The sequence below is a fragment of the Ranitomeya variabilis genome, chromosome 8 (assembly GCF_051348905.1).
Source record: "Ranitomeya variabilis isolate aRanVar5 chromosome 8, aRanVar5.hap1, whole genome shotgun sequence".
Lineage (NCBI taxonomy): Eukaryota > Metazoa > Chordata > Amphibia > Anura > Dendrobatidae > Ranitomeya > Ranitomeya variabilis.
Genome location: NC_135239.1, coordinates 180,122,648 through 180,148,686, shown reverse-complemented (window position 1 = coordinate 180,148,686; position 26,039 = coordinate 180,122,648). Strand labels below are relative to the sequence as shown.

General features: G+C 47.1%; 1 protein-coding gene across 1 annotated transcript; it reads right to left on the bottom strand.

Annotated features, from left to right (window-relative positions):
• Window positions 1–20,524: 20,524 nt before the first annotated feature.
• Window positions 20,525–25,856, bottom strand: LOC143787367 (protein kinase C theta type-like). Its single transcript, XM_077276031.1, has 8 exons — window positions 25,348–25,856; window positions 24,787–25,064; window positions 24,375–24,466; window positions 24,203–24,265; window positions 23,546–23,684; window positions 22,834–23,025; window positions 22,125–22,253; window positions 20,525–21,565 (listed from the first exon to the last, which is right to left on the bottom strand). Exons 1-8 carry the CDS (start codon window positions 25,799–25,801, stop codon window positions 20,921–20,923), a joined length of 1,992 nt encoding a protein of 663 aa, XP_077132146.1. The 5' UTR covers window positions 25,802–25,856; the 3' UTR covers window positions 20,525–20,920.
• Window positions 25,857–26,039: the final 183 nt, after the last annotated feature.

Below are 26,039 nucleotides of genomic sequence, written 5' to 3'. Positions count from 1 at the left end.
GTGGATTGTGGAAGATGAGGTGGTGGATGAAATAGTGACTGACCCAACCTGGCAGGAGGACATGCAGAGCGAAGGCAGCAGCACACATGGGGAAGGCGGCATATCACCACAACAGGCAGGAAGAAGCAGTGTGGTGGCCACAGACAGAAGGCGTGCATCCGTTCCCCGTAGCACCTACATGAGGGAAGCAGCCATTCCAACTGTTAGATCTTCCCGAGTCTGGTTATTTTTTAAAGACTCTGCTGATAACCCCAAACAGGCCAATTGAAGCATGATCAGGCACATGGCAGCAAAGCACCCGAGTTTGTGGGCCAAACCCCAGGCTCCAGGACCACTACATGCAGGTCACGCCACTGCTTCTTCGACTGTTTTGCGGAGAAGCCAATCCCCAGTACAACGTGCATGTGAGGATGCCTCTAGCCCTGCACCTGTTGTGGCCCACAGTCAAGCAGCACCATCATCAAGCTCGTCCACGTCCTGGTCCCAGCACAGCCTTCAGTTGTCTATAATCCAGTCTTTGGAACACAAGCGGAAATACCCCACCAACACCCTACAGGCCACATTCCTAAAATCTAATATTTCTCTTCTGCTTGCGCTAGAAATGCTGACTTTTAGGCTCGTTGAGACGGAAGCTTTCCGCAACCTGATGGCGGCAGCCATCCCAAGGTATTCAGTCCCCAGTCACCACTATTTCTTCCGGTGTGCCGTACCGGCATTACACCAGCATGTGTCCCACAATATTACCCGTGCCCTCAACAATGCTGTTACAGGGAAAGTCCACCTAACCACTCACTGACACGTGGACAAGTGCTTGTGGGCAGGGACGGTACATCTCACTGATGGCACACTGGGTTAACATAGTGGAAGCCGGAACCCAGTCGGACCTTGGGATGGAACACATCCTCCCCACACCGAGGATTGCTGGCCCTACGTCAATCAGGGTTGCTCCCACAGTCTTCAGCTCCTGCACCTCCTCCTCATCATCCTCCATCTCTGAAATCAACACATCAGTCAGAAGCTGGAAGCACTGCAGCACTGCTCAGCCAAGCAGCAACAGGCTGTGCTGAAGCTAATCTGCATAGGTGACAAACCGCAAAATGCAGAAGAGTTGTGGACAGCACTGAAAGAGCAGTCAGATGTTTGGATGACACCGCTGAACCTACAGCCAGGCATGGTTGTGTGTGACAATGGCCGTAACCTGGTGGTGGCTCTGAGGAAAGGTGAGCTCACACACATAACTTGCTTGGCCCAAGTGCTTAACCTCATGGTTCAACGTTTTCGAAAAGCTACCCTGAGCTGTTGGATCTGCTAGTGAAAGTACGCTGTCTGTCTGCCCATTTTAGAAAGTCAGCTACAGCTTCAGCCACCCTTGCCGTGCTTCAGCAGCGTTTGCAGCTTCCAGCTCACCGACTGGTGTGTGATGTCCCCACGAGCTGGAATTCTACGCTGCATATGTTGGAAAGGATTTGTGAGCAGAAGAGGGCAGTTGTTGACTACCAACATCAACAGACTCCACACATAAGACCTTAGGAATGGACATGGATATCCGACATATGTACCGTCCTCCAAAACTTTGACGACTGCACAAGATGGTGCAGATGATGCCATAATTAGCATCACTATCTCACTTTTCAGCATTCTGAAAACCTCTCTGCTCACAATTAAAGAGGATGCATTGCAGGGAGAGCACGATGACATGGAGCAAGGAACCATACAGGGGGATTACATTCAGCCCAGCTTCATCTCTTCGTGGATTGGTAGTCAATGAGGAGGAGGAGGAAGAACAGGAGTTACTTTCATGCACTATAGACGGTACTACAAACACAGCTGTCATAGCGTCTGTTCAGCGGGGATGGCCTGAGGACAGGGGTTGAGGAGGATGAGGATGAGGAGAACAGTGTGGTCAGTCATCCTGCTGGTGAGGAGATGGAAGTCTTGCCTGTTAGCAGTCTGGCATGCATGGCTGACTTTATGTTGCTCTGAGTTTCACGTGACCCTCGCATTATAAAAATTTTTGGTGACACTCATTACTGGTTGGTGACACTTCTAGACCCACGCTACAAGGAGAACTTTCAATCTCTTCTACCAGAGGCAGAGAGGTGTACTAAAATGTTGCAGTACCAGAGGGCCCTTGTAGCGGAATTACTTAGAAAATTCTCATGTGAGAACGCTGGCAACAGATGTCAGAGTTTGTTTTACAACCATGGAGTCCAAGCGAGAGAGACAGATGTGCAATCCAGCTCAAGCAGGGGAACAATGGCAAAGTTCTGGGACAGTTTTCTTAGACCCTCCCATCGTGACGGCTCAGAGGCAAGGGGTGCTGTCACAAGAAGTGCAATGATTGTGAAGATGGTGAGGGAGTATGTTGTGAACTCTATTTTTGGGCTCCCTCTAGTGGTCACAAGCGGTACTGTGTAGTGTTGTCTTTCTGCAGGTTGGCAGCATCAGCTGGTTCGTTATCCTTGGTTGGTTTCCTATTTAGCTCACCTGGATACTCAGTTCCTTGCCTGCTATCAATGTATTCAGTGCTTTTCAGATTCCTTGTTGTGACTACCTTGCTCCCAGTCTCTCCAAGACAAGCTAAGTTTTTGTTTGTTTATTTTTTGATCATCAGCATTCATCATGTTTCTTGTCCAGCTTGCTAAAATGTGATTTCCTCGCTTGCTGGTTGCTCTAGGGGACTGAGTTTCTCCCCCCACACCGTTAGTTGGTGCGGGGGTTCTTGAAATCTCAGTGTGGATATTTTGTAAGGGTTTTTTACTGACCGCACAGACCCCTTTACTATTTTCTGCTATCTAGTATTAGTGGGCCTCATTTGCTGAATCGGCTTTCACCCCTGTGTGTGTGCCTTCCTCTTACCTCACCGTTATTATTTGTTGGGGGCTTCTATATCTTTGGGGATTATTTCTCTGGAGGCAAGAGAGGTCTTTCTTTCTCTCTAGGGGTAGTTAGTTCCTCAGGCTGGCTCAAGACGTCTAGGATTTTAGGCACATTCACCGGCTACCTCTAGTGTGTTGAATAGGTTCAGATTTGCGGTCAGTCCAGTTTACCACCTCCCTAGAGCTTGTCCTATGTTTTGTTACTTAGCTGGAGTATTTTGTGATCCTCAACCACTAAGGATCATAACAGGAGTACCTTGCAGGTCGTACAAACATCCTCCGTGATTCCTCTGTGCCTTTTAATTACTGTCCAAGCTGGACACAAACTGGCATGAGCTTACTCTCTATGTCTTGGAGGTCCTGGCCTGCCCTGCTGCTAGCGTTCTGTCAAAGCCGGGTTTTTAGTGCCGCTGGTGGAATTATAACAGATAAGCGCATCCGCCTGTCAGCTGTCAACTGAAAATGCTGACAGGCTGACTCTTATAAAAATGAACAAGGGCTGGATTGGGAAAGACTTCTGTACACCACCAAGTGAAAACAGAGAAACATAACCTCAAATACATTCTCTCTTTTGGGGAGGTGTATTATCATGGACAACCACAACCACACAGGGGTATACGCTTCTAGATTTGGTCTGTTTGTTGTTATCCTCCTCCTTATCCTCATCCTCATCATCCAGAACCACTAGATGACCAGGGTGAACGTGCTCTATACTGTTATAGGCCGGTGAATTTTGGGCACAGGGGCTGTGAAGGCACTATTTTATTTAGTAAAAACAGGACCCCACATTGGGGAATTGGGCATTACGTTACATTGGGCCTAATTCTTAAGTCTTTCTCCTGCAATGTGTCCTTTAACTGCCACTAGATGACCAGGGTGAACATGTTCAGTACTGTTATAGGCCGGTGAATTTGGGGCAAGGGGCCTGCGATGGCACTAGTCTATTTTTTAAAAAAGGTACCCCCATTGGGGAATTGTTTGGCAGCTCATGCACTCCATTTTAAGTCTCAGTGACCCACACCACTACATTGGGCTTACTTCTTACCTCTGACTCCTGCAATGTCTCTTGTTTAACTGCCACTAGATCACCAGGGTGAATGTGCTTTGTACTGTTATAGGCCAGTGAAGTTTGGGCAAGGGGGGCTGTGATGGCAATAGTATATTTTTTAAAAAGATACCCCACATTGGTGAAACCACATCCTTGTTGGCAAAGACTTCATAACATTTGTGTACCTTAAAGAGCACCCTTAAAAAGCTCCTTTTAGTGTTGTCTGGTTGCTCACATTGGACACAATACACTTCATGTAAATAAGATAAAGCAATGCTGTTAGTTTGGCTCAGTAGTTCATTACAAATATTTCTTTATCAACTATATTAGTTTCTCTCTTTGAGAGCCATAACTTTGGCTGCCTCAAATGTACAAATACAAATAGCGATTTGTAAACAAGATTAAAACACTGTATACCGAATGCATTCAGTCAATCACATGTCTGCATTTCTTGTAAAACATTTACAGATGTGACAGACAATGCTCATAGTGACACAATCTTGATAAATATTTGTTAATTAACTTCGCAAACGGTTCTAAGGGTACTGTCACACAGTGCCATTTTGATCGCTACGACGGCACGATCTGTGACGTCGCAGCGATCGTATGATTATCGCTCCAGCGTCGTAGACTGCGGTCACACGTTGCAATCACGGCGCTGGAGCGATGCCGAAGTCCCGGGTAACCAGGGTAAACATCGGGTTACTAAGCGCAGGGCCGCGCTTAGTAACCCGATGTTTACCCTGGTTACCAGCGTAAACGTAAAAAAAACAAACAGTACATACTTACATTCCGGTGTCTGTCCCCCGGCGTCTCAGCTTCTCTGCACTGTGTAAGCACAGCGGCCGGAAAGCAGAGCGGTGACGTCAGACGTCACCGCTGTGCTCGCTTTCTGGCTGGCCGGCGCTCACAGTGCAGAGAAGCTGAGACGCCGGGGACAGACACCGGAATGTAAGTATGTACTGTTTGTTTTTTTTTACGTTTACGCTGGTAACCACGGTAAACATCGGGTTACTAAGCGCGGCCCTGCGCTTAGTTACCCGATGTTTACCCTGGTTACAAGCGAACACATCGCTGGATCGCTGTCACACACAACGATCCAGCGATGTCAGCGGGTGATCAAGCGACGAAAGAAAGTTCCAAATGATCTGCTACGACGTACGATTCTCAGCAGGGTCCCTGATCGCTGCTGCGTGTCAGACACTGCGATATCGTAACGATATCGCTAGAACGTCACGAATCGTACCGTCGTAGCGATCAAAATGGCACTGTGTGACAGTACCCTAAGCCTCTATATGTTTGCTGTTTGACATTGTAAAACATTAAGGTGTCATGGCTGGTGGAACGCACCGAGTATATATATGAGTTGTTATAGGTGCGTTCGCAGCCCGGGGTCCACCGGGAAGGAGAGAAGCCCGCTGCTAGAGAAATGGTGGCCCTATATGGTGGTACAATGTCAGATTAGACGCGAGTTCCGTCACTCAGTCAGTAACAGCACGAACCCTGTTGCTTCACAGAGTTGTGAAATAATTAGTGGGACTAATACCCTAACTAGGGTTGTGCATGCTCTGGAACTCTTCTGTGCTAACTGCACACATGAAGGGACCAGATGCTAAGCCAAGCGACTAATTGCCCACACTGATGCTAGCTGCCTGCCTATGTAATTCCCACGGCTAATGGACACTCTCCACGTGTAGCCTGAGTGGCAGAGTATTACTGGCGACAAGCACAAAACACAAATGATACTAGCACCGTGCGGCCATGCGAACCTTTTATAGCGTCAGCAATTTCAGGACCTTCCTAGAGGACCAATGAGAGCTGCTACAGGACCTGAGCGTAAGACCCCCGACCTCCAATGAGAGGTCTTCCCTTGGGCATGCTCAGAAGGGAAAAAGCAGGACTTAGTCCCAGAGACGTCTGCTTGCTGCTGACCAGTACTGGCTACAAAGGCTGAGCCTGGAGGAGCAGCCATAACCAACGCAGAGTATCTGCCTGAGCCAGATGCTGGGACCGATATTTCTGCTGAGCAGACTCCACTGCGGCTGGAGAAGAATGGGAGACCGCAGCGGAGGTTGTTCGAGATTCCCCCTGTGCAGCGGTGGGAACTCGACACCTAACATTACCCCTCCTCCTAGGGCCCCCCTTCTTGGGCCTCTCTTCACTCGAAGGCAGCAATGAGCTGCGGAACTCGAATGTGCTAAGCAGGCTCCCAGGACCTGTCCTCTGGGCCATAACCCTTCCAATCCACCAAATAAAATTTTTTGCCACGTACCACCTTGCACCCCAAGATAGCGTTCACCTCTTAATCGTCCGTAGACGAACCCGATGTCCTAGCAGATGACTCGGAAAACCAGACATGTGTACGGGCTTTAAGAGGGACACATGACAGGTTTCGGTGATGCCTAGGTGTGGAGAAAGAGCCAGGCAGTAGACCACAGGGTTAACCTGTTCCAGGACCTTAAACAGACCCAAGTAGCGAGGAGCAAACTTAGTGGACTCAACGTGCAGCCTGATGTTATGGGCGGAGAGCCACACTAAATCACAAGGGAAAAGGTCAGAGCGGGGTGCCGATGTGCATCGGCGGAGGACCTCATTCACTCCTTGGAAGCCCGGATGGCATCCTGAGTGCGGTCCCAAATGTCCCGTGCCTCCACAGCCCAGTCTGCCACCCTGGAATCGGCTGAAGACATGGGCATAGGCACAGGAACCCGCAGATGCTGGCCGTAATTAAGGAGGAATGGGGTCTAACCAGTGGAGTCGGCTATGGCGTTTTTTAGGGCAAACTCCGCCCACGGTAGCAAGGATGCCCAATCATCCTGTCTAGCAGACACAAAATGTCACAGATATGTGACCAAGGTCTGGTTGGCCCTCTCTACCAACCCATTTGTCTCGGGATGGTATGCTGAAGAGAGATTCAACTCGATGCTGAGTAGACGACAAAGCTCTCTCCAGAACCGAGACACAAACTGAGGATGCCGGTCACTGACAATTTTGTCCGGCATACCGTTTAGATGGAAAATGTGTTTTATAAACAATGCTGCCAAGGCCCGTGCAGAAGGTAGATGTGGAAGAGGCACCAAATGCACCATTTTAGAAAAATGGTCGATGATTACCCAAATGATGGTGCAGCCACGGGACTTGGGTAAGCCCCCCACAAGGTCCATCCTGACTATCTCCCAGGGCCTGTCTGCCACCGGCAGGGGATAAAGTAACCCTGCTGGCTGTTGTCGAGGAGACTTATTCTTGGCACAGGAGACACATGCCCGAATATAGTCCCCGATGTCACGGACCATATGCGGCCACCAGTATGTCCTCACCAGCAGCTCAGATGTCCTCTTGGTCCCAAAATGTCCACCCACCCTGGACAAATGAGCCCAAGAGAGAACCTCCGGTCGCAAATTTGATGGTACAAAAGCCTTGCCCGGGGGCACAGACTCTAGCAAATCCAGAGCCACGGTTCTCAGGCTCTCAGAAGGGACAATAAGCCGAGGCTCCTCTTCCTCCTCCTCAGATGACATAACAGAGCAAGAGAGTGCTTCGGCACGAATGTTCTTCTCCCCGGAGAGAAAATGGAGGGTGAAATGGACCTGGGAGAAGAACAGGGACCATCTGGCCTGGCGAGAATTTAGCCACTGGGCTATCTGTATGTACACCAAATTTTGTGGTCTGTGAAAACTTGGATGGGAAAGTGAACCCCCTCCAGGAGGTGTCACCAGTCAGAGAAATCCAACTTCATGGCTAGCAACTCCCTGTCCCCGATGGAATAATTCCTCTCCGCTGGTGTTAAGATCTTGGAAAAGAAGAAGCAAGGATGCTACTGACCTTGAGCATCCTTTTGGAAGAGGACTGCTTGAGCAGCAATGGATGAGGCATCCATCTCCATTATAAACGGCTTATCTACATCGGGGTGATGTAGGATGGGAGCGCTAGCAAAATGAGACTTAATAGAGAGGAAAGCCTTGGAGACCTCCTCTGACCACAATTTGCGATTTGCTCCCTTCTTGGTGAGGGTACCAAGAGAGCTACCAAACTTGAGAAATGCGGAATGAACTGGCGATAATAGTTAATGAACCCCATAAAGCGCTGCACCGCTTTAAGAGAATGGGGTTCCTGCCAGTCCATCACAGCCTGCAGTTTGGCATGATCCATAGCCAATCCCTGGGCGGAGATGATATAATCAAGGAAAGGAAAGGACTCCGGCTCAAACACACATTTCTCCAACTTGGCATAGAGGGAGTTTGCCCGTAAGAGGTCAAAGACTTTGCCAACCTCTCTCCAGTGGGAGTCAATATCTGGAGAGTAGATGAGTATATCATCCAGATAGACTATGACCGAGGTGGAGAGCATATCCCAGAAGATATCATTCACAAAGTCTTGGAAAACGGCTGGGGCATTACAGAGCCCGAATGGCATCACCAGATATTCATAGTGCCCATCCCTGGTGTTAAAAGCCATCTTCCATTCATCCCCCTCACGAATGCGAATCAGGTTGTAAGCACACCGCAGATCTAATTTGGTGAATACCCTTTGCTCCCTGTAGCCTATTGAAAAGCTCAGATATCAGGGGCAAAGGGTACTTTTTCTTAACGGTGATGGCGTTGTGACCCCTGTAATCTATGCATGGACGTAGTTCTCCGTTCTTCTTCTGCACAAAGAAGAACCCAGCCCCTGCAGGTGACACTGACTTCCTAATGAACCCTCTTGCCAAATTCTCCTGGATGTATTGAGTCATAGCCTCCGTCTCCGGGAGAGAGGGAATGGACCCAACCCCGGGGAGGCTCTGCTCCAGTCATGAGATCAATAGGACAGTCATAGGGGTGGTGAGGTGGAAGGGTCTTCGCAGCCCTCTTGGAGAACACGTCTGCATAGGACCAATAACACTTGGGAAGAGAAGTAAGATCTGCGGGTACCTCTGTATGGCAACCTGAACACACTCCCTCATACATCTGCCCTTACAAGATTCACTCCAACCCAAACTTCTCCCTGAATCACTCAATATGAGGGGAGTGGAAACGTAGCCAGGGTATCCCTAACAGGATCTTGTCTATTCCCTTGGGAATGACAAAAAGGAGATAATCTCCTGATGGGAAGGAGACATAGATAACGTTAATGGAATGGTCTGGTGGGTTATTTGTGAGGGCAGTGTCGACCCATTCACCAATCGAACAGTCACCGGCTTGGCGAGCATCACCAGGGGTATTGCGTGGCATGGGCGAAGGCAGATGAACAAAATTCCCCTCCGCCCCGGAGTCCACACAAAGCTCGACTGTAAACGTGGAAGAGCCTAAAGTGATTGTCTCCTTAAAGGACAGCTTGGAGGAAAACGCCGTTGTGTCTAGTGAACCTCCTATGGTTACTAGACGCGATCGTTTCCCGACCACTAAGGACATTTATTGGCATAATGTCCTAACTGCTGGCAGATATTACAGACGACGGGTACTCGAGCGGCCCAGGACTTAGGTCCCGCTCGATAAACCTCCCTGGCCTCATGGGAGTCGGACGCCTGAACAGGAGATTCCAGAGGACTGGCAAAGGTAGGAGCCAACCAGAACCTTTGCCTACACTGGGTCCACTCCAACCTCCGCTCGTTAAAACGGAGGTCGATGCGGGTGGATATAGTTATGAGCTCCTCCAGTGTGGCGGGAATCTCCCTGGTGGCCAAGGTGTCCTTCACATGGTCAGCCAATCCCTTCCAGAACATCGGGATAAGGACTTTATCCGGACTTTGGCATCAGAGCTGGAGTGGCCGGAAGTGGACGGCGAATTGGCTGACCATGGATGAACCCTGTGTTAATGCCAGCAGTTGGAGCGCTGTATCATGGGTGACACGAGGTCCCAATAAGACCTGTTTCAGAGAGTCCAGGAAGCAAGGAGCACTCTGCACCACATGATCATCACGCTCCCACAGCGGCGTTGCCCACTTCAACGCCCTGCCCGACAGAAGGGATATGATAAATCCCACTTTAGCCCATTCCATAGGAAAATGTGCAGCCAGGAGCTCTAGATGTATGGTGCACTGGCTCACGAATCCCCGACATAGCTTACTGTCACCAGCAAACTTGTCTGGTAGCGGGAGTCGGGATAATGTTGAAGCAGGGGTGGCAGAGGACAAACTGTCTGCAGCTACACCAGCAGCCTGAACAACGACTGCGGTGACATCCACGGCCGAGGTTGTGCATTCAAGAGCCGCCAACCTACCCTTCAGCTGCTGGATGTACCGTTGTAGACGCTGATCATCCGCCATTCACTAGCCAGACCTTGGCGCTAGTATTCTGTTATGGCTGGCGGAACGCACCGAGAAGGGCCGGCTCCAGGTTTTTGAGGGCCCCGGGCGAAAGAGTCTCAGTGGGCCCCCCTTTAACACATACCACGATTCATGATCGCATATAAACACAGCCATGTAGTATATAACACAGCCCACGTAGTATATAGCAGCCCACGTAGTATATAGCAGCCCAGCCCACGTAGTATATAGCAGCGCAGCCCATGTAGTATATAGCAGCCAACGTAGTATATAGCACAGCCCATGTAGTATATAGCAGCCCACGTAGTATATAGCAGCCCATGTAGTATATAGCAGTGTCATGGTTCTCAATGGCAAGAGACCGTAGTAAAGCATACAAAAGGACTAGCTCTTGGAAGATGGGAACTCGAGCTGACTGTGAGCTAAACCTACCGCACAACTAACAGTGGCCGGGTAGCGTGCCTACGTTTTATCCCCAGACGCCCAGCGCCAGCCGGAGGACTGACTGACCCTAGCAGAGGAAAATACAGACCTGGCTTACCTCTAGAGAAATTTTCCCCAAAAGGCAGACAGTAGCCCCCACATATATTGTCGGTGATTTTAGAGGAAATTGACATACGAAGTATGAAGATAGGTTTAGCAAATTGAGGTCCGCTTACTAGATAGTAGGAAGACAGAAAAGGGAACTTCACAGTCAGCTGAAAACCCTTTCAAAACACCATCCTGAAATTACTTTAAGACTCTAATATCAACTCATGACACCAGAGTGGCAATTTCAGCTCACAAGAGCTTCCAGCCTCAGAAATATTCAAACACAGAGAACTGGAACAAAAATGCAAAAACAATCTTAGGACTACAAGTCCAACTTAGCTGATAGTAGTCTAGGAGCAGGAACATGCAACAGAAAGGCTTCTGGTAACATTGTTGGCCGGCATAGAAATGACTGAGGAGCAAGGCTAAATAGAAACTCCCACATCCTGATGAAAACAGGTGAACAGAGGAGATGAAGCACACAAGTTCAGTACCACCAGTAACCACCGGGGGAGCCCAGAAACCAAATTCACAACAGTACCCCCCCCTCAAGGAGGGGGCACCGAACCCTCACCAGAACCACCAGGGCGATCAGGATGAGCCCTATGAAAGGCACGGACCAAATCGGAGGCATGAACATCAGAGGCTGTCACCCAAGAATTATCCTCCTGACCGTAGCCCTTCCACTTGACCAAATACTGAAGTCTCCGTCTGGAAACACGGGAGTCCAAGATCTTCTCGACAACGTACTCCAACTCACCCTCGACGAACACCGGAGCAGGAGGCTCAACGGAAGGCACAACCGGTACCTCATACCTGCGCAACAATGACCGATGGAAGACATTATGAATAGAAAAAGATGCAGGGAGGTCCAAACGAAAGGACACAGGGTTAAGAATCTCCAATATCTTGTACGGGCCGATGAACCGAGGCTTAAACTTAGGAGAAGAAACCTTCATAGGGACAAAACGAGAAGACAACCACACCAAGTCCCCAACACAAAGACGAGGACCAGCACGACGACGGCGGTTGGCAAACTGCTGAGTCTTCTCCTGGGACAACTTCAAATTGTCCACCACATGCCCCCAAATCTGATGCAACCTCTCCACCACAGCATCCACTCCAGGACAATCCGAAGACTCCACCTGACCGGAAGAGAAACGAGGATGAAACCCCGAATTACAGAAGAAAGGAGAAACCAAGGTGGCAGAACTAGCCTGGTTATTGAGGGCAAACTCCGCCAAGGGCAAAAAGGCAACCCAATCATCCTGATCCGCAGACACAAAACACCTCAAATAAGTCTCCAAGGTCTGATTAGTTCGCTCGGTCTGGCCATTAGTCTGAGGATGGAAAGCAGACGAAAAAGACAAATCAATGCCCATCCTAGCACAGAACGCTCGCCAAAATCTAGACACGAATTGGGTTCCCCTGTCAGAAACGATATTCTCCGGAATACCATGCAAGCGAACCACATTTTGAAAAAACAGAGGAACCAGCTCGGATGAGGAAGGCAATTTAGGCAAGGGGACCAAATGGACCATCTTAGAGAAACGGTCACACACCACCCAGATGACAGACATCTTCTGAGAAACAGGGAGATCAGAAATAAAATCCATGGAGATGTGAGTCCAAGGCCTCTTCGGAATAGGCAAAGATAACAACAATCCACTAGCCCGAGAACAACAAGGCTTGGCCCGAGCACAAACATCACAAGACTGCACAAAACCTCGCACATCTCGCGACAGGGAAGGCCACCAGAAGGACCTAGCCACCAAATCCCTGGTACAAAAGATTCCAGGATGACCAGCTAACGCAGAAGAATGGACCTCCGAGATGACTCTACTGGTCCAATCATCCGGAACAAACAGTCTACCAGGCGGGCAACGATCAGGTCTATCCGCCTGAAACTCCTGCAAGACCCGTCGCAAGTCTGGGGAAACAGCAGATAATATCACTCCATCCTTAAGGATACCTGTAGGTTCAGAATTACCAGGGGAATCAGGCTCAAAACTCCTAGAAAGGGCATCCGCCTTCACATTTTTAGAACCCGGTAGGTAAGAAACCACAAAATTAAACCGAGAGAAAAATAACGACCAGCGCGCCTGTCTAGGATTCAGGCGCCTGGCAGACTCAAGATAAATCAAATTCTTGTGGTCGGTCAATACCACCACCTGATGTCTAGCCCCCTCAAGCCAATGACGCCACTCCTCAAAAGCCCACTTCATAGCCAAGAGCTCCCGATTACCAATATCATAATTTCGCTCAGCGGGCGAAAATTTACGAGAAAAGAACGCGCAAGGTCTCATCACGGAGCAGTCGGAACTTTTCTGCGACAAAACCGCCCCAGCTCCGATTTCTGAAGCGTCGACCTCAACCTGAAAAGGAAGAGTAACATCAGGCTGACGCAATACAGGGGCGGAAGAAAAGCGGCGCTTAAGCTCCCGAAAGGCCTCCACAGCAGCAGGGGACCAATCAGCAACATCAGCACCCTTCTTAGTCAAATCAGTCAACGGCTTAGCAACATCAGAAAAACCAGTTATAAATCGACGATAAAAATTAGCAAAGCCCAAAAACTTCTGAAGGCTCTTAAGAGAAGAGGGTTGCGTCCAATCACAAATAGCCTGAACCTTGACAGGGTCCATCTCAATGGAAAAGGGGGAAAAAATGTACCCCAAAAATGAAATCTTTTGAACCCCAAAAACACACTTAGAACCCTTTACACACAAGGAATTAGAGCGCAAAACCTGAAAAACCCTCCTGACCTGTTGGACATGAGAGTCCCAGTCATCCGAAAAAATCAAAATATCATCCAGATACACAATCATAAATTTATCCAAATATTCACGGAAAATGTCATGCATAAAAGACTGAAAGACTGAAGGGGCATTTGAAAGACCAAAAGGCATTACTAAATACTCAAAATGGCCCTCAGGCGTATTAAATGCGGTTTTCCACTCATCCCCCTGCTTAATTCGCACTAAATTATACGCCCCACGAAGATCAATCTTAGAGAACCACTTGGCCCCCTTTATTCGAGCAAACAAATCAGTAAGCAGTGGCAAAGGATACTGATATTTAACCGTGATTTTATTCAAAAGCCGATAATCAATACACGGCCTCAAAGAGCCATCTTTTTTAGATACAAAGAAAAAACCGGCTCCTAAGGGAGATGACGAAGGACGAATATGTCCCTTTTCCAAGGACTCCTTAATATATTCCCGCATAGCAGCATGTTCAGGCACAGATAGATTAAATAAACGACCCTTTGGAAACTTACTGCCCGGAATCAGATCTATAGTACAATCGCAATCTCTGTGCGGAGGTAGTGAACCAAGTTTAGGCTCCTCAAAAACATCACGATAATCAGATAAAAATTCCGGAATCTCAGAGGGAATAGATGACGAAATGGAAACCAAAGGTACGTCCCCATGAGTCCCCTGACATCCCCAGCTTAACACAGACATTGCTTTCCAGTCGAGGACTGGGTTATGAGATTGCAGCCATGGCAATCCAAGCACCAACACATCATGTAGATTATACAACACAAGGAAGCGAATAATCTCCTGGTGATCCGGATTAATACGCATAGTTACTTGTGTCCAGTATTGTGGTTTATTACTAGCCAATGGCGTGGAGTCAATACCCTTCAGAGGTATAGGAACTTCCAGAGGCTCTAAATTAAACCCACAGCGTTTGGCAAAGGACCAATCCATAAGACTCAAAGCGGCGCCAGAGTCGACATAGGCGTCCGCGGTAATAGACGATAAAGAGCAAATCAGGGTCACAGATAGAATAAACTTAGACTGTAAAGTGCCAATTGAAACAGACTTATCAATCTTCTTAGTACGTTTAGAGCATGCTGATATAACATGAGTTGAATCACCACAATAGAAGCATAACCCATTTTTTCGCCTAAAATTCTGTCGTTCGCTTCTGGACAGAATTCTATCACATTGCATAATCTCTGGCGCCTTCTCAGTAGACACCGCCAAATGGTGCACAGGTTTGCGCTCCCGCAAACGCCGATCAATCTGAATAGCCATTGTCATGGACTCATTCAGACCTGTAGGCACAGGGAACCCCACCATAACATCTTTAATGGCATCAGAGAGACCCTCTCTGAAATTCGCCGCCAGGGCGCACTCATTCCACTGAGTAAGCACAGACCACTTACGAAATTTTTGGCAGTATATTTCAGCCTCATCTTGCCCTTGAGACAGGGCCATCAAGGCTTTTTCAGCCTGAATCTCTAAATGAGGTTCCTCATAAAGCAACCCCAAAGCCAGGAAAAACGCATCCACATTGAGCAACGCAGGATCCCCTGGTGCCAAAGCAAATGCCCAATCCTGAGGGTCGCCCCGGAGCAAGGAAATTACAATCCTGACCTGCTGTGCAGGATCTCCAGCGGAGCGAGATCTCAGAGACAAAAATAATTTACAATTATGTTTGAAATTCTGGAAGCGAGATCTATCCCCGGAGAAAAATTCAGGTAAAGGAATTCTAGGTTCAGATATAGGAGCATGAATTACAAAATCCTGTAAACTTTGAACCTTCATAGCGAGATTATTCAAACCTGTAGCTAAACTCTGAGAATCCATTTTAATCAGGTGAAATCAGAACCATTCAAGGATTAGAAGGAGAGAGAGACGAAGGCTGCAGTAAGCAGAGATGCAAGTGAATCAACTAATGAGCAAACTCAGAAAAAAAAAAAAAAAAAAATTCTCTGCAGACTTCTTTTCTCTCCTTTCTTCTGCCAATTATTTTAACCCTTGGCCGGCCAAACTGTCATGGTTCTCAATGGCAAGAGACCGTAGTAAAGCATACAAAAGGACTAGCTCTTGGAAGATGGGAACTCGAGCTGACTGTGAGCTAAACCTACCGCACAACTAACAGTGGCCGGGTAGCGTGCCTACGTTTTATCCCTAGACGCCCAGCGCCAGCCGGAGGACTGACTGACCCTAGCAGAGGAAAATACAGACCTGGCTTACCTCTAGAGAAATTTTCCCCAAAAGGCAGACAGTAGCCCCCACATATATTGTCGGTGATTTTAGAGGAAATTGACATACGAAGTATGAAGATAGGTTTAGCAAATTGGGGTCCGCTTACTAGATAGTAGGAAGACAGAAAAGGGAACTTCACAGTCAGCTGAAAACCCTTTCAAAACACCATCCTGAAATTACTTTAAGACTCTAATATCAACTCATAACACCAGAGTGGCAATTTCAGCTCACAAGAGCTTCCAGCCTCAGAAATATTCAAACACAGAGAACTGGAACAAAAATGCAAAAACAATCTTAGGACTACAAGTCCAACTTAGCTGATAGTAGTCTAGGAGCAGGAACATGCAACAGAAAGGCTTCTGGTAACATTGTTGGCCGGCATAGAAATGACTGAGGAGCAAGACTAAATAGAAACTCCCACATCCTGATGAAAACAGGTGAACAGAGGAGATGAAGCACACAAGTTCAGTACCACCAGTAACCACCGGGGGAGCCCAGAAACCAAATTCACAACATAGCAGCCCAGCCCACGTAGTATATAGCAGCCCAGCCCACGTAGTATATAGCAGCGCAGCCCATGTAGTATATAGCAGCCCACGTTGTATATAGCAGCCCAGCCCACGTAGTATATAGCAGCACAGCCCACGTAGTATATAGCAGCCCAGCCCACGTAGTATATAGCAGCCCACGTAGTATATAGCAGCCCAGCCCACGTAGTATATAGCAGCACAGCCCACGTAGTATATAGCAGCCCAGCCCACATAGTATATAGCAGCCCACGTAGTATATTGCAGCCCAGCCCACGTAGTATATAGCAGCCCAGCCCACGTAGTATATAGCAGCCCACGTAGTATATAGCAGCCCAGCCCACGTAGTATATAGCAGCGCAGCCCATGTAGTATATAGCAGCCCATGTAGTATATAGCAGCCCAGCCCACGTAGTATATAGCAGCCCAGCTCACGTAGTATATAGCAGCGCAGCCCATGTAGTATATAGCAGCCCACGTAGTATATAGCAGCCCAGCTCACATAGTATATAGCAGCGCAGCCCATGTAGTATATAGCAGCCCACGTAGTATATAGCAGCCCAGCCCACGTAGTATATAGCAGCGCAGCCCATGTAGTATATAGCAGCCCACGTAGTATATAGCAGCCCAGCCCATGTAGTATATAGCACAACCCAATCAGTATATAAGAGCCCATACCTTGTCCTCCCAGCCAAGCTCTGCATCCCCCCGGCCCCCGCAATCCTTTGTTCCAGGTGGCAGGTGCTGCACACTTCCTGTTTGGCGACGCTTGGCTCATTCTCCAGGCACTGGAAAGTCGGAAGTCACTCTGCTCTGCGTATCCATGGCGACGGATTGTGGGCGGCTCTCCAGCAGCTGCAAAAGTTCCAGAGCTCCATGCTGCCTCTGCCTCCTCTCTTCTAGCGTGCACCTCGGACCGCAGATGACTGCCTCAGGGGCCGCATGCGGGCAGCCTGCCCCTAACGCCGGCCCTAAATGGGCCCCCCTGTCTCGCCAGGGCCCGGGTATGCCGGGTGCTGACGCCGGCCCTGGCACCGAGTATATATATGAGATGTTATAGGTGCGTTCGCAGCCCGGGGTCCACCGGGCAGGAAAGAAGCCCACTGCTAGAGAAATGGCTGCCCTATATGGCGGTACAATGTCAGATTAGACGCACATTCCGTCACTCGGTCAGTATCAGCAAGAACCCTGTTGACTCACAGAGTCATGAAATAATTAGTGGGAATAATACCCTAACTAGGGTTGTGCTTTCTCTGGAACTCTTCTGTGCTAACCGCACACATGAAGGAACCAGATGCTAAGCCCAGCGACTAATTGCCCTCACTGACGCTAGCTGCCTGCCTATGTAATTCCCACAGCTAACGGACACTCTCCACGTGTAGCCTGAGTGGCAGAGTATTACTGGCGACAAGCACAAAGCACAAATGATACTAGCGCATGGCCATGCAGCCATGCAAACCTTTTATAGCTGCAGCAACTTCAGGACCTTCCTAGAGGACCAATAGGAGCTGCTACAGGACCTGAGTGTGTGACCCCCAACCTCCAATGAAAGGTCTTCCCTTGGGCATGCTCAGAAGGGAAAAAGCAGGACTTAGTCCCAGAGACGTCTGCTCGCCGCTGACCAGTACTGGCTACAAAGGCTGAGCCTGAAGGAGCAGCCGTAACCAAGCACAGAGTATCTGCCTGAGCCAGACGCTGGGACTGACGTCTCCGCTGAGCAGACTTCACTGCGGCTGGAGAAGAATGGGAGACCGCTGCGAAGGTGGTTCGAGATTCCCCTTGTGCAGTGGTGGGAACTCGACACCTAACATAAGGTTTACTGAAACTATGCCTGTGGTGGTTTGATCTAAATTCTTGTGGCTTTTATTTTCTAGGGGTTTATGGCCCCTCGTCTGATGACTCCATGATATCTCAGTTTCATCCAACCTTGAAAAGTGGCCACTTGAAGGTGTGGGTAGTGTAAATCACTATATAAGACCAGAGAAACATGACTAAGACAGATGCTAAAACTGGGGTACCTGTACGTGTACAGTGTGTTAATACCTGCATAATTAGGAACGCCCATGCAGTGTAGGTAATCTCCCAGGGGTTCTCTGTCTTGGTGTTGCTTCTCTGATATTCCAGACGGATGATGTTTAAAAGCCTCTTGGTGATGATCTAAGTATACAGTATGTAGTTAATCTTCATATATACGTAATCACTATATTTATTTAATCCTTATATGTACTTATTAACCTTTGCATGTTAACATATGCAAAAGTGTATGCAATCACACTATTCAATCATCCTATTCCTTGAATTTTGTAGTTTGCAATAAAATTGCGTTGCATTGCAAGTATTAGCCTTTTTTCAAGCTGTATCTGAACCTTAGTGTTAAAAACATGGCAAATAAAATTGCCAAATTCTCCTGTAAATAATTCTGCAAAGAGGGTACCATCATACCATTAAATAATATGAGTGGATTTTCATGGGCCCATCCAGTATGTGGGTTCCAAGGCGTAATGGGATGCATATGACTGACTATGCAGCAGGGCTGGCCTTGCTGCCAATGTGTAAAACAAAGGAGTATAGTAGTACAAAATGCATACTGTGAAGTGGATTTTCATGGGCCCATCCAGTATGTGGGTTCCAAGGCGTAATGGGGTGCATATGACTATGCAGCAGGGCTGGCCTTGCTGCCAATGTGTAAAACAAAGGAGTACCGGAGTACAAAATGCATATTGTGAAGTGGATTTTCATGGGCCCAACCTGTATGTGGGTTCCAAGGTGTAATGGGGTGCATATGACTATGCAGCAGGACAGGCCTTGAATTCAATGCAACAATTTTTCAGGAGTCCCCCCTGGACATCTTGTGATAGGGGTATTGTGGTGCGTCACAATTCTTGGCAGCCCATCCGCTCACAGCCTAGGATACAATAGATTAGTAGACCCACTGTTTCATAATGGCCGTTTAAGAAGATTAAAGCCGCCTGATGCACCAGTAAAAATAGGCTCTGTGACTCTAAGAGTTCCACCTTTGTAAATGAAACAAGATGGGTCTGCTTATCTGTCACACACCACATGGCCAGCAGGAGGTGATAAATGTTACAATGACATTTCCCAGTGAATGCATTTGTAGTGGTTGAAAGCAATGTTAAAGTTGAAAAACGCTTCAAAAACGCAGCGTCTGAACTAAGCCTAAGTGGGGGAGGAAATTTTTGGATGTACCTTGACATATTTCCAAGCAAAACCCGTTTTGGTTTAGTTTTAATGTGTTTTTTGTGGCACCGGGAAAAATGGCATGAATCTCGGAAAAAATTGATTAAAGCTGTGAATTAGGAGTCAGCAATGCTTCCAGGGGCGATCCCCATGATGTTCCTGTGTCAATTGAGCAGTGTTTCCATCATTTTCAGACGTTTTTAGACCTTAAAAAGACCACCGGGGGGGATCACGGTAAAATTACTCGGGTCTCCCATCGGGACTTACATTGGGCTCGTTGTTCTGGTCGAGTACCCGAGTATTCCAATCTGCTCGACTCGAGCAACGAGCACCAGGGCATTTTAGTGCTCGCTCATCACTATTTGTTAGGCATCTTTTTGAAAAGCCTTGACATTTTTGCAGGAAGAAAAATTGCCTGCCACTGGCACTTGACCCCTTGACAAATGTTATTCTGCTTATTGCATGTGATCATGTTGCACTAATTATTGCTGAGTTGTGTTGCATTCTGCATTGACTGATATATGCCTGGAATGTTATTGGCATCACTAAATGTGTGGTATCTAGTGTTGAGCATTCCGATACCGCAAGTATCGGGTATCGGCCGATACTTGCGGTATCGGAATTCCGATACCGAGTTCCGATACTTTTGTGGTATCGGGAATCGGAATCGGAAGTTCCCAGTGTATGGTTCCCAGGGTCTGAAGGAGAGGAAACTCTCCTTCAGGCCCTGGGATCCATATTCATGTAAAAAATAAAGAATTAAAATAAAAAATATTGATATACTCACCCTCTGACGCGCCCTGGTTGTAACCGGCAGCTTCCGTTTCTAAGAATGAGCAGTTTAGGACCCTCGATGACGTCGCGGCTTCTGATTGGTCGCGTGCCGCTCATGTGACCGCTCATGCGACCAATCACAGGCCGCGACGTCATCTCAGGCCCTAAACTCCTAGGGCCTGCGATGACGTCGCGGCCTGTGATTGGTGAATCAGTGAATTCTTACAGGTGTGTAATGTGTGTCCTGACACTGTGCAGTGTTACCACCTTTCTATATGTCACATACTGGTGATAAATACAGAAATACACGAGATACAGGATGATGATGTTCAATAATTAATTATTTTATTTTTTTCCTAGAAGTATGTTTTGAGTTGTGGGAGGAAACCGGAGTACCCGGGGAAAACCCACACAGACACGGGGAGAACATACAAACTCTGTGCAGATGGTGTCCCAGATTTACACCGAGGAGCACTGCGCTGCTCGCCAACAGTGCTAATCACTGTGCCACCGTGCTGTCCTGTAGTCTGACGGTCCTACATCTCCAAGCAGCATGCCAGCCAGGTGAGTTATGGGGCAGCAATAGAGAATGCAGGACACTATGGTCTCTGATATGTAGATGGAAGAGCTTGGGGTGGGATTCCAACAGACCCCACCTGTTTCTTCAGACCACACCCAGGTCCACGCCTCCCTGACCCAGTAGTCAGGTATTAGGGGGACTATGCTATATTGCAATTGCTGTTATTTATGTGGCTTTTAATGTTCTTCCACATGTTTCTGATATAGGAGAAGCCACGGAACAGCCACTTGTCCTCCGGGGTTCCAGGTGGTTTCTGAGCTTCAATGCCAGTAATGTTCTTACAGCTGTTGCTGATAGCGGAGAAGCCACAGATCAGCCGCTGGTCCTTCGGAGTTATAGGTGGTTCTTGAGCTTCAGTGCCAGTAATGTTCTTCCAGCTGTTGCTGATAGCGGAGAAGCCACAGATCAGCTGCTGGTCCTCCGGGGTTATAGGTGGTTTCTGAGCTTCAGTGCCAGTAATGTTCTTCCAGCTGTTGCTGATAGAGGAGAAGCCACAGATCAGCCGCTGGTCCTCCGGGGTTATAGGTGGTTTCTGAGCTTCAGTGCCAGTAATGTTCTTCCAGCTGTTGCTGATAGAGGAGAAGCCACAGATCAGCCGCTGGTCCTCCAGGGTTATAGGTGGTTTCTGAGCTTCAGTGCCAGTAATGTTCTTCCACCTGTTACTGATATAGGAGAAGCCACAGAACAGCCGTTGCTCCTCCAGGGTTATAGGTGGTTTCTGAGCTTCAATGCCAGACATCACTTGGTGCAATTCAATTTGTTTGCTGGTTTTCAAAACTCGGATCTATAGAAGAAAGACAAATCAGTCTGGTTAATTCATTAGGTATTTAATTATATCCGTCCCCTCCTGAGGGCACCTGTACAGATTGTGGATGAGCCGTGGTAACTGTGTGCAGATTACCGCTAATCGCCATGATGCATCGTTACCTGCAGCTTGAGAACAAGTCAACTACTGGTGCTGCCTGGCAATCTGCGGTATCCACATCTGCTACAACTGCACCATAAAGCTGTGTTCACACATTTTCTTCCAAAAATGGGAAGAGCAATATGGTTCTTTGCAAAAAAAAATCCACAGTGTGAACACAGCCTAACGGATCCAAGTTATTCACTAAGTGGCCTTCTGAAGAATTGGGGACAATAATTACACTTTTGAGAAATATGTAAAAGCCTGTCCATCCTGCACCCATACTGTAATTCCACCCATTTACCAGCAGGGGAGGATAAACACATTCTGGCCTACACTATGTAGGATTGTTACTCATTTTTTGAGTATTTCTTACACATATTATCACATTACACAGACGAGGAGGTGACATTATAATAAAATAATGCTGTGCACTTACAGGTTTCATTGTAAATGGTGGACGTGACCTTTCCGTCTCTAATTCCTCCCAGTTTATAGGTGAGAAGAATGGATGTCCTTTTAAATTGCTGCAAACATCCTGCCTCTTCTCTGGTGATTTACACAAGAGCTGCAAATAAATAAGAACCATTATTATATCACAAGTAATAATAGAAATAATCTCAGAAAAAACAGCAGTTACAGAATTGATTTCTCATTTTCTTATACAAAGATGAATTTATTAAAACAGCCATTGCTAGGAACAAATGCGATAGGACAGGATAAGATAGGATAGTACAGGACAGGATGGTACAGGATAGTACAGGACAGGATAGGACAGGATAGGATAGGACAAGATAGGACAGGATAGGATAGGACAGGATAAGACTGGAAAGTACAGGACAGGATGGTACAGGATAGGCCATCAGTAGTCGATCAGTCAGGGACCGATACGCAATAATCCTGATGATTAGCTGTGTGGAGAGGTTTTGGTGAGCGCCGCAGCCTCTTTATTGTATAAACTGGCCTGTAGATAAGAACGCTGTACATATAGGAGAGGCTGTCCCGGGGCTCCAGCATTGTCCCAATTCCTTCTATTGGATAAAGCTGAAATACCCAACACAGTGGTGATGAAATGTACGGTGTATTAACAAAACTCATGACTGGTCTATCCTTCCTATGTCTCCAGGTATAATTGTCTATTTACTCACTCTCGCTATGATATTCCTGAGCTGAGAATCCATGGTGTTCGGATAGCAAGGTTCATCACATGTCACTGAACGGGCAAGCCTTCGAGTACAGTAACCATAGTTAAACGGGAAAAATCCTGTGGCCATTTGGTAGATTATGATCCCAAAAGCGAACAGGTCGACAGAGTAATTAAAGGGCTGTCGACGAACCATCTGTGGAAACATAAGATTAGAAGAGTAAGTTAGTACATTGTCCATCCTGGGAGACAGAAAACAACCATGGTACATGTTTACTGGTAGTGTTTTTCCACACCTAAGCCCCCATACATAATACATGTCAGCCAAAAGATCATTTGGATGATAGCTACCTCTCCCATGCAAGGAACTCACAGTTCGGCCAAGAACTTCTATGTTCTCTATTAGAGAAACTCTACCAGACTCCAAAAAATAAAGGATTGATCATTGGAAATCCAATGTGCTAGATCCTTCTCCTCCTGGATATAGAGTCTAGAGGCTCCAGTACACATTAGAATGTTGGCTGATCCCTCTGATATTGGCCGGTTCGGCTGACTTTAGTCTAATATGTATGGGGGCTCTTACACAGTCCATCTATTAGTTAGCGTTAGTAAATGTGGGCCGCTGTGGTGATAGATCTGTGATTCCACAAGCTCCACATTAAGTGAGAATTGCAGGTGGATAATAAAGTATGAGATATTAGTAGTCACATAGTCACCTCAGGAGCCATATAGCCAGGAGTGCCGTAAAATTCACTGATCTTCTGAGAGCCAAATACATTCATAGCAGCAAGGCCGAAATCAGCAATCTTAGCGTGTCCATCGCCGTCCAGAAGAATGTTGTCTGGTTTTAAATCCCTTAAAAAAAGAAAGAAAAATAGTTCTGTGAATCAGACATAGATGAGCTGTAGTGCTGGGGTTACTGTGGGGGCTTCACAGGACCACTCACTAAACACTGGGGGCAGATTCACTAATCCTATCTTGTGTAGACATATACCAGGCTGTCTGAAAACGCTCCAAATTCATCACAGTGACTGTTTGACAAATTAGGAGCATCTTCAGAGACTTTTGTCCGATGTTACACCACTATTGTTTTCATTACTTACAGCCAATAATTTTCACAAAAATCTGGTTACAGTTTAGTTGCACGTTGTGACATTGTAAGCCACATGGATTCCTATCAAACTATTCCCATTACCATAAAAGCCTTGTCCCCTCTTCGAGTGAACCCCCAAAAGTGTCTAAAACACTTAATAAATGTGGTACACGTCATGTTCACCAGATTATTGTCACAAATAACACCACAATTCTGGCACATTTAACTATTTCCCATAGTAAATCTTTCCCTACGTATAAAAAAAGAAATGGCTTATTACCGGTGAATAATCCCCCGACTGTGGAGAAACTGTATTCCACTCAAGATTTCTGCTGCAAGGAACCTAATAAGGAAGAAAAAAAATCCTATCAGCATTAATTGTTCTACTGAACCACTAATAACTATGAGGGGAGACAGCGGCCACAGAAATCACAGAGCGGCTGTTCTCTTACCTGGTCGTGCAGACATTCAGGGGGGCTCTGAATTTGATAAATGCAGTCAACGTTCCACCACTCAGATATTCCATGGCATAAAATGCATAGTCCTGTGCGAGAGGAGGGAAGATGATTGTAAATAATGCAGATTTTATCCATCCTGATAACATTTACTATGGTTCTGGGACCTCTACTGTGTGTTCAGAAGACATGTCTCCTTGTCTGCACACAATAGAGAGGTGTCCAGGGTGAAAACTAAGTCAAAATCCTATAATGGTAGCCACCAGTAATGGCGCCCAGGGAATACAGGCACACAGAGCATGCAGCAGGGCTATTCATTTGAACAGGCAAAGATTGAATTTACAATCTAATGGAAGCAACTGGACATGATGGGGAGAAAGGAATTTTTAGAAAGTGAGGAGTCTCTTACCGCTGTCTGGAAGGTCCCATAGGCATGTGTGAAGAATCTGCTGCCTTCAGTGATTTTCAGGACCTCTCTCTCTAAGCGGATGGTGTGTTTAGCGTTCTCCAACAATTCCCTCTTCTTGACCATCTTGACAGCCAGCTGAAGTCCGCTGGGTTGATGTGTTGCCAGCATCACCCTGCCAAAACTGCCTTCTCCAAGCTTCCTGGTAAAGATGAAACTCTCCAGGGAAAGACAGGCAGCCACTTGCTCTGAAGGGCTGGTGGTTTGAGCACCAATTACACCTAGAAAACAAAACAGATATAAGAACCAACAATTAATCTTACAGTCACACTCACATATAATGCTTCAATAAATTGGCAATTTTTTTCAATCTATCATGAACTTTGAACCCAGATGAACCTGGTTACCACCATGTTCTGGCTGGAGAGCCCCAAGTATAGAAGGTGGAGAGCTCTGTTGTACATGGTAAGATGTACAGGATAAGATTATGTAATTAGCTTCCATTTTGTAAAACTGTATATAAAAGATGGATGTGGCCTGTGACTAAATGACTATAGACTTTACCTTCTGGAGCTTGATCGATGGATTTGTCAGTCTCACGTCTTCTCTTTGTGGTGGTCTCAGTGTCAGATGTCCTCTTTCTCTTAAGTTGTTCTCTACAACTTTGATTTTCAGCGCTCTCATGATGTAGGTGAGAGCTCCTGGTTTTAGCTGATCCGCTAAACCTTATTTCAGAGGTAACATCCTTTCCACTCTCAGATTCCACCATTCTTCCTCTCTTATTTGGGTTTGCATCTCCCTTCTCAGGAGATGTGTTCCCTCTTTTTATCCCCTTTTTAAGGGTCTTCATCTCTGGTAGATATCCAGAAGATGTTGTACAGGGATCATCTGTTTTCTCAACAGGTACGTCCTGTACAATGTCCTGAAAAGTTTCTCCTCTCTGAGAAAAACTCTCTTCCGTGCATCTCTTTTTAGCACTCTTCTTATTCTTTTCACCACACTTCCTTTTTCGTCCCATGATAAGTTAATATCAATAATAACGAATTTATTAAGTGCGCAAAAGTCGTCTTCACTCTCCAACAGTTGAAGGTAAAGTAAGAAAAGTGACTTTGGAATCCTTAACCTAATAGTCACCTAGTATTGTGACATCATCGCCATTGTGACATCATCAGCCAGAGTGTAAGCGATGATGTCATCTGTTGCTGCAGGACCATGTTTGACATAATCAGATGACCTAGTATAAGAAAAGTTTCGCT